This window comes from Hippoglossus stenolepis, chromosome 6 (assembly GCF_022539355.2).
Source record: "Hippoglossus stenolepis isolate QCI-W04-F060 chromosome 6, HSTE1.2, whole genome shotgun sequence".
Lineage (NCBI taxonomy): Eukaryota > Metazoa > Chordata > Actinopteri > Pleuronectiformes > Pleuronectidae > Hippoglossus > Hippoglossus stenolepis.
Genome location: NC_061488.1, coordinates 20,107,293 through 20,121,859, shown reverse-complemented (window position 1 = coordinate 20,121,859; position 14,567 = coordinate 20,107,293). Strand labels below are relative to the sequence as shown.

General features: G+C 41.1%; 1 protein-coding gene across 4 annotated transcripts; it reads right to left on the bottom strand.

Moving 5' to 3' along the window:
* Window positions 1-741: 741 nt before the first annotated feature.
* On the bottom strand, window positions 742-12,907 carry fam131c (family with sequence similarity 131 member C). 4 transcript variants are annotated; one of them, XM_035159613.2, is made up of 6 exons: window positions 12,528-12,907; window positions 10,601-10,665; window positions 8,475-8,550; window positions 3,214-3,444; window positions 2,836-2,925; window positions 742-1,325 (listed from the first exon to the last, which is right to left on the bottom strand). In XM_035159613.2, the coding sequence occupies exons 1-6, from the start codon at window positions 12,556-12,558 to the stop codon at window positions 1,051-1,053; spliced, it is 768 nt and encodes a 255-aa protein (XP_035015504.2). In that variant the 5' UTR covers window positions 12,559-12,907; the 3' UTR covers window positions 742-1,050. The 4 variants fall into 4 exon arrangements, with proteins under 4 accessions (XP_035015504.2, XP_047196335.1, XP_035015503.2 ...); XM_047340379.1 differs by having other exon boundaries at window positions 742-1,322; XM_035159612.2 differs by lacking the exon at window positions 12,528-12,907 and having other exon boundaries at window positions 10,601-12,479.
* Window positions 12,908-14,567: the final 1,660 nt, after the last annotated feature.

Sequence of the window (14,567 nt, the reverse complement as noted above, 5' to 3'; positions counted from 1 at the left end):
CTCAGACATTGTATTGATTTTGACAAATCATTTTTGCATATATTTCTCTAAAGCCATAAGCTTGTAAACACGCAACACTTCAATAACCTGCAGCCTGTCAGGAGGTACCTGCGTCCAATTTGTCACATTTCCTTCTCACACCACAGCGAGTCCAGATTTTGTTGCAGCGTCACACTAATTACACCTCGGATCAGTTCTGGTCTGTTCTGCTGAAGGAGTTTGTTTCATTCATGCACAGCCTTTTGTTCTGTTTTATCCACATCTGTTCTACACCATTCAGAGCTTAGCACTGAGACACCCACAGGGGGAACCGCCACAATCCACACAATACAGCTTCACGTTGTGTAGACCTGTGATAATAGAATAACCCTGACAGGTAAACGTTAACACCTGCAGTCTTAAACCATGTCTCACACAGGCGTGCCGACATACATGCAGAAATACACAGTGACCATACGCTCGTCTTTTCTCTTCATCGTTTCCCTGCATCTGTCGCTCTCAGACAGGAGAATGGGAATAATAGCTAATCATGACTTAGGTAATTTGGCGAACACTTTCTTTCCAATAGATTCCTTTGCTGTTGACTCAAATGAGAAATCTCACTGGAGACACATTTTCCATTTCTTTAGTGAATTATTCACTGATGGTTGGACTTCAGACTTTTTCCCCATATTCAAGTAGAACTCGTCAATGTGATAGAAAAAGGGATCGAAACAGAACTGGACAGCGTTATACAGAACGTGTATTCAAATTTATATTTTATAACAATATGTGACATATTTACACCAGTACTGTTTGACTCTTCACTGTTCAGTCCAACATATGATATGTACAATGAATAGAAAATTAAAATGTAACAGTAGAACTGTACACATTCACAGAGTTGAGAGTCTTAATATCTGAAGACCAGGCTCTAGAAATCTTTCATTTCCTCTGCATATAGCTCACAGATGTCTTTAGTTACTTTCTGCGTCCGTCACTGTGGTGGTGAGACCTCTCAGTGAGGATCATTTCAGAGTTTGCCAGCGAGATTGCCGGTTTGTTTTCCTGCTAGTTATAAAAGACATCGTCCTCGGATAGCGAACTGCTGTCCACGTGTCGGACAGCAGCTTCTGCAGTCACAGTGCTTCTGTCCTCAAAAGGGTGGTGATCTTTGTCCTGCTGAGTGGCTGATGTTGGGGAGATTGGGTCGACCTGTGGCAGGGGGACCAGGTTGGCTGCCCTGCTGTTGCCGTAAGCCGGGGTGTGGATGCTGTACAGGTGCTGGGGAATGCCGATGCTGCCTCCGTCCAGCAGGAACTGGGACAAGAAGTGGCTCGGTGCTGCTGAGGAAGGATGATAAGAATAACAATAATCATAATCATATCACAATCATCAAAATAATCATAATCACAATCATAACAATCATAATCGTAATAATAACAGACATTTTGTTGCTTCTTGAAGACACTGAAAAATTATTTGAAGCATGTGAGAGAAAACAGTGACACCTGGGGCCTCTCAGGTTGTTGAGATTTTTGAAGCCGTAGCTCTTCACACTGGTATCTTACAGAAATAGTACAGATGCACTCAGTAATGAAATTGGTTTTAAAAAAGGGGCTATTATTTTGAACCAGCTGCCTCACGTCATGAACGTTTTATCTTATCTTATCTCTTGATCTATTGTAAATCTCATGTAACTGCTATTTCTATACACAAAATATAGGTACTATTAAGTAAAAATAATATATTTCAGCAATCCACTGGTGAATATCAGTCCAATTCATTTACATAGTCACACCAGAGGAGATGACATATTTCTAACTAAATCAAGGGTATCTCTTCTGTATGTATGTATGTATATATTAAAACTCAGCTGCACCAATACATTTGTATCTAGCTATAAGTGATGGTTGTATGATAGGCAGAGTTGTTTCTGTTGAGTCAAAACAAAGTGCAGTCCTAACCTAACTTCACTTAACCTAACCTAACCTAACCTAATCGAACCTAACCTCACCTAACCCGACCTAACCTAACTTAGCCTTACCTAACATAGCTCACCTCACCAAACCCAACCAAACCTAACATAACTAAACTTGGCCTAACCGAATCAAAGCTAACATAACTTAACCCAACCTAACTTAGCATTACCTAACATAGCTCACCTCACCTCACCAAACCCAACCCAACCCAACCTAATCCTAACCTAACCTAACCTAACCTAACCTTACGTAACCTAACCTAACTCTACCTAACCCCACCTTGAAAGTGAAGCCTTTAATACAAACAAGTGTATATTTATAGCAGAGTAATTTAGAGTAAATTAGCATTACATCCAAAACTGGAATATGGTCATTATGTGGTTGTGGATATTTTAACCTGGTAAAACGTCATGGTATCTCCTAAGTCAACAGTCTGGAGAACATGAATGTCTATTTCAATTTGTGTTTTCTATTTCCTTCAAAGAGATCTCATTTGTCACAACACATTCATAAGCTTATTAACGAGGGCTGTCGTCTTATCTGATTTCAGGCTGCTGAAACAATTGTCATTACATTTGCATCATTTTTTAAAACACTAATGAATTCTGTTATCTGTCTTATTTGTCTCAGACATCCATCATCAACATAAAAGAAAAGGCTTCTGGCTAAAATAACAACTTTGAGATGACAATAAATCACAAACTCAGACAGTGACTATTTAAGAAGAAATCCACAGATATTTAATGTTGCCTCATTCCACATGGTTGTAATTTTTTGGAGAGGAAATCAGTTGTAAATGGAGCAGTAAACCCCTTTGAAAATACTTAGAATAAAGGCCCCATTGACACACATGTTCTCCTTTTCCATGACCGACCTTGTAAGCTGGTGGAGGGCTCATCTATGTTGTCGTTCAGTGACCACACATGCATAGACGCCTCAGCCAGGGCAAACTGCTCCGCCACTCCTGTGAAACAAAAGGCCCTTAAAAACACATTTCATGGGGCTTTTCTTGGAAGTCGACACCTGCTGTTTGTCACCATGTGAACCACCATCGCAAACAAACGGAAATTGAATAAGTGCACTGGATTTGAGTCCCCGTGATGGGACGTCTTAAGGGATATAGATTTTTGTTGAAGCTCCCGCTGCACAAAGCCAATCGAATGAAAACGCTGCCCAGAGGGATTGGAGCATCACTTCATCTCCACTGACCACATCTTGTTTTTCTTGATTTAAATGCGTCGGTGTGTCTCACCTGCAGCGAAGCGAGCCTCCTTGATTTCGTCCGTCATTTGAGAGTAGAATTGTTCATCCTCCTGCAGCTCAGCCCCCCAGCCTCCTCCTCCTTTCCCACATGCCCAGCCGCCTCCACGTCCCCCGGCCTCGCCGCCTCCGCCCCAACCTTTCCACTCAATCAGGTGAGCGACTCGCCCCTGAGCCATTGCTGTCGGCTTGGTGATATGGTCCTTTATCGTGGCCACCAGACCTAAATAAAGCGAGGAGAGGGGAGGGGAGGGGTACATCTTGATGAAGCGGATTAGATAAAGGGTAAGTTTCCTGAAAAGATGGAATAAACAGTGAGTGTGGTAGTTGAGGAAACAGGGAGATAAGTTGAGGAAAAGGTAAAGTGATAGGATGCATGAAATAACACGCAGAGGGTGCGAAGAAGGGAGGGGAACGGTGGGAAATGCCAAAGCAAGGAACAGGGAAATTGAAATGGAAAAATGTTGCACATGAAAGAATAATCACATGATGGTTAAAATGAATTCTAGTATTCATTTACATAATCTGAAACATGAAAAGCCGCATTTCTGCTGCTGCCTCCTGATGTAGAACTTCACACAAAACTAATAGAAGAGGTTTGAAAATGAAGGTGAAAGAACGTCTGAGGTGATATTAAATAAATTGTAACTTGTGGCTTCAGATCTGTCTGCTGCACTGTACGAAGCTCACATGGACAGAAAATCTGATTCAAAATGCTATAACTGACCACAGCATTTACTATATGTTTATTCCCAAGCAATCAAATCATTTCAATGCATATCAAATAAAGCAACAAGCACATTTCAACTGTAGAGACATTAGCTGTAATAAGCTACACAGATCATGCAGACATCATGTGTGTGTTAGTCTGTGTGTGACTGTGTTCAGCTCAGCCTCTGGGTGGCTTGGCTCAGCCTTAGAGACAGGCTGAGGATTTCAGTCATCCAGGGGGAGCTCAGAGTAGAACTGTTGCTCCTTCATGTCGAAAGGGGACAGTTGAGCTGGTTCTGGCATTTTGTTAGGATGGCTCTTGGGAGCCTTCTGTTGGCGGTTTATCAGGAGGAGACCCTGGGGTATAGACCTACAAGTCGCTGGAGGGACTTCATAACCCATCTGGCCTTGGAAGAGCTGGAACGTGTGCCAAGGAGGGGGGCGTCTGGGACACCCTACTCAGCTGGCTACCTTTGTGACCCGAGCCTGGATCAGCCTCTTACTATTCTCAGAAACTGTATCTGTTCTTTCCTTCCAGTTTCCTTGTCTCAGACATTTTAACTTGTATGGATCTCCTCCTCGGCTCATGCCAGGGGTGGGTGATCTCACCAAAGATTCAAATCTTTGGTACTTTTGATACTTTTTTTAGCTTTTTATCAGGCTGGATATCTGCAGACAGCTCGCTAGCTGCAGCTACCCAGGAGGTAGGAAAGAAACGTAACAAACCTTCACACTGTTCAGTCGACTGAGTTGGCTCTGATACCTTGTGACCAAACCCAAACCAAGAGCACAGATCAGTGTGTGCACATCTCTTTTCATTCTGTCTCGCTTCTAGATAGCAACACTCAAGTAGGGGAACATCGAACATTGATTTTGTTTTTTAGACATTGTGCAAAAGTGCACTTTTGAATAAATCAAATCAATTAGATTTTTTGCCCAGTCTTAGTTTGTGTCATCTGGAACATAATGGCACTGACTACTTCCACCTGAATCTTTCCATTAGTTTATGCAGTCAATCTTCAATCGTCTGAACTCACCTTAACAGTATAACATTCAGTCTAAAATAATAGTTTCTGTGCCACTGTACATGCATCAGATGTGGAACATGCCTGTGGGCAGACACCCAGTGATCTATAAATAAAACTGCCTCCATTATTGGATATATCATTTATTTATATTCTATAGTTGTATGATTTTGGCAGGTCAAATTTTGAGACATCGAGATAAGTAATTTGTTATTCATTACCCATAAATCCCTGGGCATAACTACAAAGACGCCATCATTTCTTTTTATCACATCAGACAAGGGTAGAAAGGTCTTGGGAAATGAAGAGATGAAATGAAAGTGACTGCAAACCTGGGTCATACTGCAGAACAGGAAAATTAAACAAGGTAAAAAAAAAAAGGAAAGGTTGAAGGTGGTAAAGGCAAAGGTGGAAAAAGAGGAGGAATAAAGGCTAAGATAAGAAATTATAAGGCATAAAATGTCAAAACCAGGACTTAAGGAGGACAGGGTAGAGAAGGGGAACAGAAGTGGGAGGGAAGGATATTTCAAAGTGAGAAATGGATACAGTGAAATGAAAGACAGGAGTCAGGAGAGCTGGCAGTCTGGCCTAATTGAAACTGAGAAAAACATCATGACAAGTTATTTTCATTGGATTCAATCTCAGCAGAGTGCGTTCTGTGTTTTGTTATCCATTACAACACCCACTGCTGTCCCACCTTTACCCATGCTGTCACAACTCTGTTGAGAGGCTCTGCTCTGGCTGCATGTTGATGGAGAGGAGGATCTGTTACATCTATTTTGGTTGTGTTAAAACAGCAGAAAAATTCCACTTGTTGTGTTTTAAGATGGGAGTATTATGGGTTTACTGTCCCACTGCAGCACAAAAACAACCAAATCACATTAGGTTGGCATGACAGCCCACATGATTTGTGTTTACTGCACCCTGAGAGGGCAAGAGGTTCCTCTGTTGATTCGTAGCTACAGTGCAGTGAACAAACATCTGACGTACACTATGTTGGATATTTTGTATAACAAAATGTTAGATTTGTGTAGTCTGTGTGTGAGTCATAGACTGCGTATAAAGATGGACGACATTACAGCTCCCCCAAAAGTGAAGCCAAATCATTTTAATTTCTCTCTGATCAAACAAAAAAGTCAAAGTCGATAAATACATTTTTCTCAAAGTTGGTTTGTGTCATGGCGTCCCTGACTGATAAAACAGATCAAATTCAAATGTGTAGATTTTAAATGCCAATGTCCACTGTGCACTTGCCTGTGTGAGAGTAATAAGCAAGTTGCTTCGTGACTCGTGTTGGTTTCAAGCAGTGGTAGATGGAAACAATAAAAACAACCGAAGCCTATTAAAGCTGCAGTGGTGACTATAGTAAAAAAAATAAAAATAAGACAGCTAGTAAACAATGCCATTAAGTAAGACTGAGGGCTCTATTTTAACAGTCTAAATCACGTGGCGAGAGTGCAAGTCTGATAAATAGTGTGTTTTGTGTGTAACATGTAATAAACCAATCAGAATTACATTTAATCCCTTTAAAATACTTTTGTACTTGGAACTTGGCAGATTTTTATTATGAAAGCAGTTTTACCAGATAGTAAGAGAGAATGCTTCTCTGCAGGGAAAACAGATCTGTGTGAAGTCAACATGTGTAAGAAGACCATCTGTGTGTATAACAAGCAGTTTACGCGAATTGTGCACCTTCCTACGGAGGCGGATATTACAATCTTAATAATATGCCCTTAAAATAACAGGGAAATAATGTGTCACTGATGGCAGAGCAAAAGTGTCTCATACTTGCTTTTGCATCAGGTGCATGTAAGACTACAGCTCTGTTTGCTTGCACCAGCACAGTATAGATATTAAAGCTAAATGCTGACATCAGCATTGTAGCAGGGGTAAAGTCTTGCAGGCGTTTTGTAGGCACCATGTTAACCATCTTACTTTAGTATGTTAGCATGGTAATTTGCTGTGATTATTATAAATAATTTTTGCTGTTGTTGATAATAATAATAACAATAATAATAATAATAATAATAATAATAATAATAATAATAATAATAATAATAATAACCCTATATTAATATTACTATTATTATTAATATAGGGTTAGTTGAAGGCCGGCAAAATTGAAATATTGAATAAGAGCAATATTTCATAGTTTTGTTTTAAATTAGCCTTTTAAATTAGGCAAAATACTACGTTATTTAAACATATGGATTGAACAAAATTACATCCTGTTATGTAGGTAAGATTATGTTTGGATATGAGTGGATCTATAGTTATTTGTATCATTACAAAAATAAGGTGGATCTTAAAAGAGGTCCTAATTCTAGTTTCACTTTAGCCCTCCATTCATTACTGCTTAAAGCAAAAAATCTCAGCCGTAGTGCAAGAGGAAAATTCAGAGGATGACCGAAAGTTATTGTATTCATCGTCTGGGCACCATATACAGCATGTTTGAACCAGTGCTGGGCGGATTGACCATGTGACTCACTTGCTCCCACCATTATGCTGTAAGAATTACAAAACTGTCATTACCCGTATCTCATTTGTTTGGTTCAGCAGAATTGCATTTGCAGAATCTAATGAACATTTCACTTTCTCCGAGGCATGAGCAGGGCCCATTACTGTGACTAAAATGTCATCAGCCGGAATTATCTATCAAACAGCATCATACGAGAAGAATACAATCAGCAGTCTGTGCTGTATTCTTCTTTATATGATTATATTCATATAATATTTGCGTTTGCACAGTGTAATCTGATTTGAGCAGTTACAGGTTGTCAGCTGCACTTTGTGACTGATCAAGTGTGCAGGACTTTCTTCACTGTCAGACATGACTGACAAGTGATTATGTCTGAGTAAATGTTAAAAAGCTTTTTCATTTTTTTACAGGACCGATTCTGTGAAAGCAGGTGCCAGCCTCTCCGCTGTCTGCCTGAATGTCTGTATTTGCCTAACGTATTCATGAGCTTTCCATGGGCTTCATAATTATACTGTCAGGGTAATAAAGGGGCTTTCACTGGGAAAAGTTCAGCAAGGCATAACACATTAACTCAGATAATTAACCTCCCGCAGAGAGATGTAAGCAGTCGAGATGTGGCAGACAGACACAGGATGGGGAAGAGGAGATGATAAAAGAGTCCGCGGCTCCGACGTGAAGAGAGGAGGAAGCAGTAGTCAGTCGGAGAGGAAAATCAGATAGGAGAGGGAAATGAGTGTGTGTTTGTGTCTGATTGTTTACTCATGTCTGTCTGGGTACACTTGTGTAACAGCATATGTGTGAGAGAAGGAGAGGGCATTACGGAAATTACATTACTGACCTCCCATGGTTCCTAATTCAGTGTCCCTGCTTGTTTTTTTTCCGGTCTTGTATATTTGATCCATAATGAAATACAACGTGAACTAAAGACAACAAGTAAGCCTGTTTATGTTTGGGCTGTGTGTGTGTGTGTGTGTGTGTGTGTGTGTGTGTGTGTGTGTGTGTGTGTGTGTGTGTGTGTGTGTGTGTGTCCAGTCTCACCGATCAAAGAGGAAGTGGCTAGCTCTCCGATGTCGTAGCGGCCGGTTTTATCTGCCACGTTTCCGTTGGAGGGATTCTGCAGATATGATACACAAGAACAAGAAGATCACTATATATAAGGTGAAATGTTGTTGTTGTGTTGTGTATTTCCAGTGGGAACTAAGGAAATAGCTTTATATCAAATGTTCATTGACACATGAACTGATTAGAATTTGGTGGTCAAAGGTCAAGGTCAGAGTGACCTCATATGAGTCTAGAAAATAAATTCATGCAGACTGAAACTGCGCTGGTTGGTGGAGGCATACAAAACAGATAGCGATCATTCTAGTTGACATTTTCAATGGGATTTGAATGGGTTCGGTGCCCAAGATGAAGAGAGCAGAGTCGTGAGGTTTTGACAAAGATAGCACAGACACACATCTAGTGTACGTACAACACAACCACCCACACATGCACACACACAAAGAACATTTGCCTTCATCCTCTTTTGACAGTCACCTCTTATGTGGTGTGACACAAATTTCCCACTTTTTTCCTTGTGCGGTGATAATGACAATAACAGACAGGATTTATGGAAATCCTGCAACATTCACACCCAGTCTGAACGAGCTGCGAAAAAGGGAAGGTATTTTAAACTCCAAGCCGTATGGTGTTTGCATCCAAGTAGCTGCAGTCAATATGGAAAGAGGAACTGCACTTGAAATAGATTTCTTGGTTTCGTATTCTTGGCCTGAGAGAGTGAAACCTTTAAGCTTTTTTTAAAGCCGGTGCAAGTGAAATGGGATTGCTGGTAAATATGGGCTTTTTAACATCAGTGCACGGTGCATGGTTCCAATTCAAACTGCTGGAGTCCAATGCATTTTATGTTTTATAGACAATATAAATCTGAATAAAATTAACTTGAATGCAAAATGACCAAAATGGTAAAACCGAGCATCCTCTTGGGTAAATGAATGCCATTTCTGTTTTTCCGCTTCAACACACTGCTGCTTCATTGCCAGATGTGTGGTCACTGCAAAAGCACAGAGATCTTTTCAATTCCTTTGTCTTTCCTTGTTCTTATTCCAAACTAAATACTGTTGAACAAATTGTTATTCAGTTTGTTTCAATCTGTAAAAAAGTTATAGAAGCAAGAATGTTTAATATTGTTTAGCAGATTAAACATGTATTTTAATTTGTAATGCCATAAATAGTATATTATAGTGGCAAATAAAAAGGATTTACAATGGTTGGGTGTAATTGTAACTTGCAGATATCCAAACATAATCTACTTTAGTAACTCTGTAATAACATTAAAATGAAAGTTTTGGGCTTTTTTTCTGTGGTGGTAATCCTTCTTGCTTGTTTTGCTTAGAACTAATTTTAGTGTGATGGAGCCTGGATGAGGATCAGACAGAACATGTTATCTGTGAGAGAGATATCAATCTTTAAATGAAACCACTCCTCCCACAGCTACAGTAAATTAAATATAAACATAGCATAAGCAGATGATTTGATCATTTTTATTATATATATTATATATATAAGATATTCTGAGCTATCAAAAACCTCCATTAAACACCCTGCTTATTTCAATCTTATTCAATCAACAGAGCTGCATACACACTACATCCATACTACTATGTTTTTCCACTTTTAATCCCCATCCATACTAACATGCCTGAAACCACATATCACATGGCCACTCACATACACTGTGCATGCGCGTGCCTTTGTAACAGGAAGCATTTGGTTGTTGGTTGACTAATTGTCGCAGATTGCTGGAATAATAACTTGTAACGCTCAGCATGTTGGCAGTGTGAAATGCAGAATTTAACTGCAAAACAGGATCAGTCATGCTTGTAATTGATGTTCCATGTTGTGTTCTGCACTGGTAGGTGCCTTGCTGACGTCATCTGAAAGGAGTCTGATGAATCCACTGAACACATCATCAACTGTTTAAAACCGGACTATTTTATTCTTCTCTTTTTGTGTAAACAATGTGGTGAAGGCTGTCTTCTGGTAAATGGACACAGTTAAAGCCAAGATACATTGTCTGTCTACATGTGGGACGGATCATGCAGACACAGTGAAAAGGCCAGAGCCAGGCCGTGAACTACAAGGGGAAGGTTGGGTCTTTCACTGACCTTGACAGTGGGTGGCTGCTCCTCCTCTGTCTGGTCCTGCAGTGCTGTCATGGGAAGGTGGAGCTCTGTGGGGAAACACACATAGAAACCAAACACTGCTGCTAGATTCATGCTCTGTGTGTCAGTTTCTATCGTGTGTGTCTATGTGTGTGTCTCTTAACACGAATCATGGTCTTTGAAGCTTAAACGCAGTCCTCTCTAACGGCCAGGGGTCCGAGAGAGCGAGAGAGAGAGACAGAGAGAGAGAGACATACAGAGAGAGACAGAGAGAGAGAGAGAGAGAGAGAGAGAGAGAGAGACAGACAGACAGACAGACAGACAGACAGACAGACAGACAGACAGAGAGAGACAGAGAGAGAGAGCATTGAATACTCATGGCGTCATTTAACCGCAGCCTGTCAGTGTATTTAAATTCGTCTTGGCCTACGCTCTGTCTGTTTGCTGTATAATTGATGGTGATGAGTCTCATATGAATGACAGTGCGATGGAGAATTAACATTATTAGAAAGGTCAGTGGAAACACACACACACACAAGCATACAAACACACACTTAGGGTATCCCCTGGGAGGTGAAGTGTCTTCAAGACAATTGGCTGTCACTATGGAAACAATACAGCAACAGGATGCAAGTGATACCCTTCCGATTATTTGAGTCGAGGTTGCCAGCACACACATCCACGCGCACACACACACACACAACAACAACGGTTTATGTGGTCTCTGGCCTCATCAGATGCTATTAACATACCTAAACACCCTGTCATGATGACTGAACCAATTCTCTGTGCTTGTAGGGGTTAAATCCCACCTTGACACACACACACACACACTTTAACATTAACCTATCCTTAACCTAATCTTAACCTTACTTAAACTTAACCTACACCTTGACCTAACTGAACCCTAACCTAAACCTTAACATTACCCTTACCCCTTAAACATTTCTTAAACTTAAAATCCAATGATTTGAATAATGGGAACTTTCTTATGTTAGGACAAACAAGCCCCCCCCCACACACACACACACACACTCTTCTTATCTGTTTGCCTTCCCACTTTCTTCTCAGCATGAAAGCTGTGCTCTCATTGCCCTCCACCTTGTTAAAAGACACTCTTCCTGAGCATAACAGACTTTTGTCTGACAAAATATTTTTAGATTGCATCGCAGATTCAGGCTGAAAATAATGTGCGAGACTGTGATGTGATGTTAAATGTCATGTACTGACAAAGTAGCAGGTGATTGTTGTTTGGAGATATTACAGAACACTTCAAATCCTCTTTTTAGTTTTTTTCAATTTTCTGTTTTGACAGCACAGTTTAGTGTGTGTGTTCTTCCTCAAAGAGGCCCCGCTGCCCACTGAGCCACCGTTACTTCATACAGACACAACAAACACTGCCTTATTTTCACCTAAACCAGTGACAGGAAATATATGAAAGAGTAAATTACAACCCGAGGCACAACTTCAAGTCACGACAAGTTAAGGATGAGCTTTGAAAGGAGCCATCACATAGTTAAGCCAGCGCTGTCCTCCGCTGATCCTCACAATCCCTCTCATTAACCTCCCACCCCAGTCTGGTTTCCAGAGCATCTCCACAGATTCACTCAAATACGTTTCGGAGTGATTGACAGGGTTTGTTATGTGCAACAGTTTCATGTAAATTATTCCTATGTTAGCTACACATCATAAACACACCTTTCTGATGTAAAAATATGGTTTTACCCTCCATCTTTGCAGTCGACAGCTCGACGATGTCAGTCAGTCTGCCTGCATTCAGCTACAGGATGAAATGATTCCATGTGATAATGTAAATTCTCCTGCTCTCTAGTTTTAGGTTACTGGCTCCTGTTGCATACCTGCAGGTTGATCCAGCCTTCACACAGACACAAACACATGGACGCACAAACAGGTGGTATAAGACACTGACCTTTGTGACCTTTGCAGAGGCAGGCACCCATGGTCGCAGGATGGCCGAACGGTTATCTGTTCACCATGGTGGCTCGAGGATGAGGAGGATGAGGAGGACGAGCAGCGGGAAGGTGGAGGGGAAAGAAGGGTTGGAGAAAGAAAGTGTAGAGGCAGCACTTGTAGCAGAAGTACAGTGTCTGTCAGCAGCAGGAGCAGGGAGAGAAGTGAGGAACTGAGGAAGGGGAAAAGTAAGAGTGGATGCCCGATGAGCTGTTCGGCTGATGCGAAAACCTGACTTCTCTGTATTGGAGGAGAGAGGTGAGAGAGTGACACCGACCAAGTGTGGGGAGGGGGCATGGAGAGAGAGAGAGAGAATGAGAGAGAGAGGGGGGAAACGGAGAAAACATGAATGCCTGTTTGGAGACGATTTTGAATCCCCTCCCCTCTATGTCTCCTCATCTCCTCCCACTGTGATCTTCCTGTCCATACAAAGAGGACTCATTTTACACATTGTCCATCTATCTATTTGTCCTTCTGCCAGTCAATCAGTCAATCAGTCAATCAATCTAGGTGCCCATGACCTATCAGGTCTGTCTGCAGCACACACACACACACACACACACACACACACACACACACACACACACACCAATACTGGGATGATATACCCGAGACTTTGCTGACATCACCTGCGTCAACAGTGGGGGGGGGGGGATCCTGTTGCCACGGCAACCAAGCCAATCTTTGCATTTGGAGCTTTTTTTCCTCCACTAATTGGCCAGAGAGGAGGCAAAGAAACGTTGTTCAATAGACTGGGGATGATGGTGCTGATAAAGTTTGCAAAAACACCAGATACTGATGTCAACACTGGAAAATATTCCTGCTCGGTTAGAACGAGCTGTTGTCTCTTTAAAAAAAAGCTGCGTCTGCCCTCATTTATATCCGTCCGCAGCTCATGACAGGAATATGAATATAATGCATTAGGCCATGACTATTCATTTCAGAGGTTCTCCTCTATTGTAAAAAGAAGCACATCTCTGACGTCCAAATGGTAAATGCTCATAAGATTGCACTTAATTACTTAAATCTTAGTATCACATTCACCAGGGGACCTGCTGTGGCCATCAGCAGTGTCTTACTTCTGCATGTGGACAGGATGGATCAATTCACTAACACTGAGATAAATACATCTTGCAGCAAAGTAAGATACTTGATACTGATACTGCAAATTTAACAGAGCATGAGGAACTTAAATTACTTTATGCACCTTTTCAGTTTGTCTTTCACAGCTTTATGTCACCACAAACCATAAAGGGATTTGGATTAGATAAATATAGATTTAGAAAGGTGGGTAACATGTCCATGACAGAGGAGGCAAGAACAGCACCAAACGAAGGAAAGAAAAAGAAAAGAAACTAAATTAGCAATGAGGTTCAATAATGCACAGGACACCAGCAAGGACAATATAATGTCTCCTGATGTCTTTAACAGTGTTATAGGCTCTCTAAGGTTGACTCCTTCAAGAAACTCATAGACCTATGGAACCTCTTGATAACAGCCTGAAGATCCCTGAACAGAACCCCAAACTGTTCAGTGACTCCTGTATAGTAAGAGGAACCTGAACCCTTTAAAAAAACAATTCAAAGGCTCTATAAACTTTTTTTTAACCTCCAAGGAAAAACCCTGTAGAACATTTTCTTAATTTCTGATGTGTTTTCCAAGACTCGTTTTAGTCCCACAATCCCAACGTACTGCAGAGGGCAGGTTTAGGAGCAGTCTGACCTCTTGTGGTAAAAAGGCAAAAGTGCAGCAGTGGTGTTATCATATATCTTATAATGTTATAACTTTCTACGTGTTCTCAGTCTGAAAACCTTGTCAATGCTTTGTTAAAACAAAGGGTCAAAGGTGGAGGGTTCGTGATATTACAGAGAAAGTGTTTTGTAAAATGTTCCCTCAACAATTTCTGATCGGCAGGAAAAAGTCTCCCTTAGCTCCCAGGGGTCAGCTCCTGCCTCTCACTTTGCATGTTCCAGAAAAGTCGATTCTCTGGTTGTTGTGT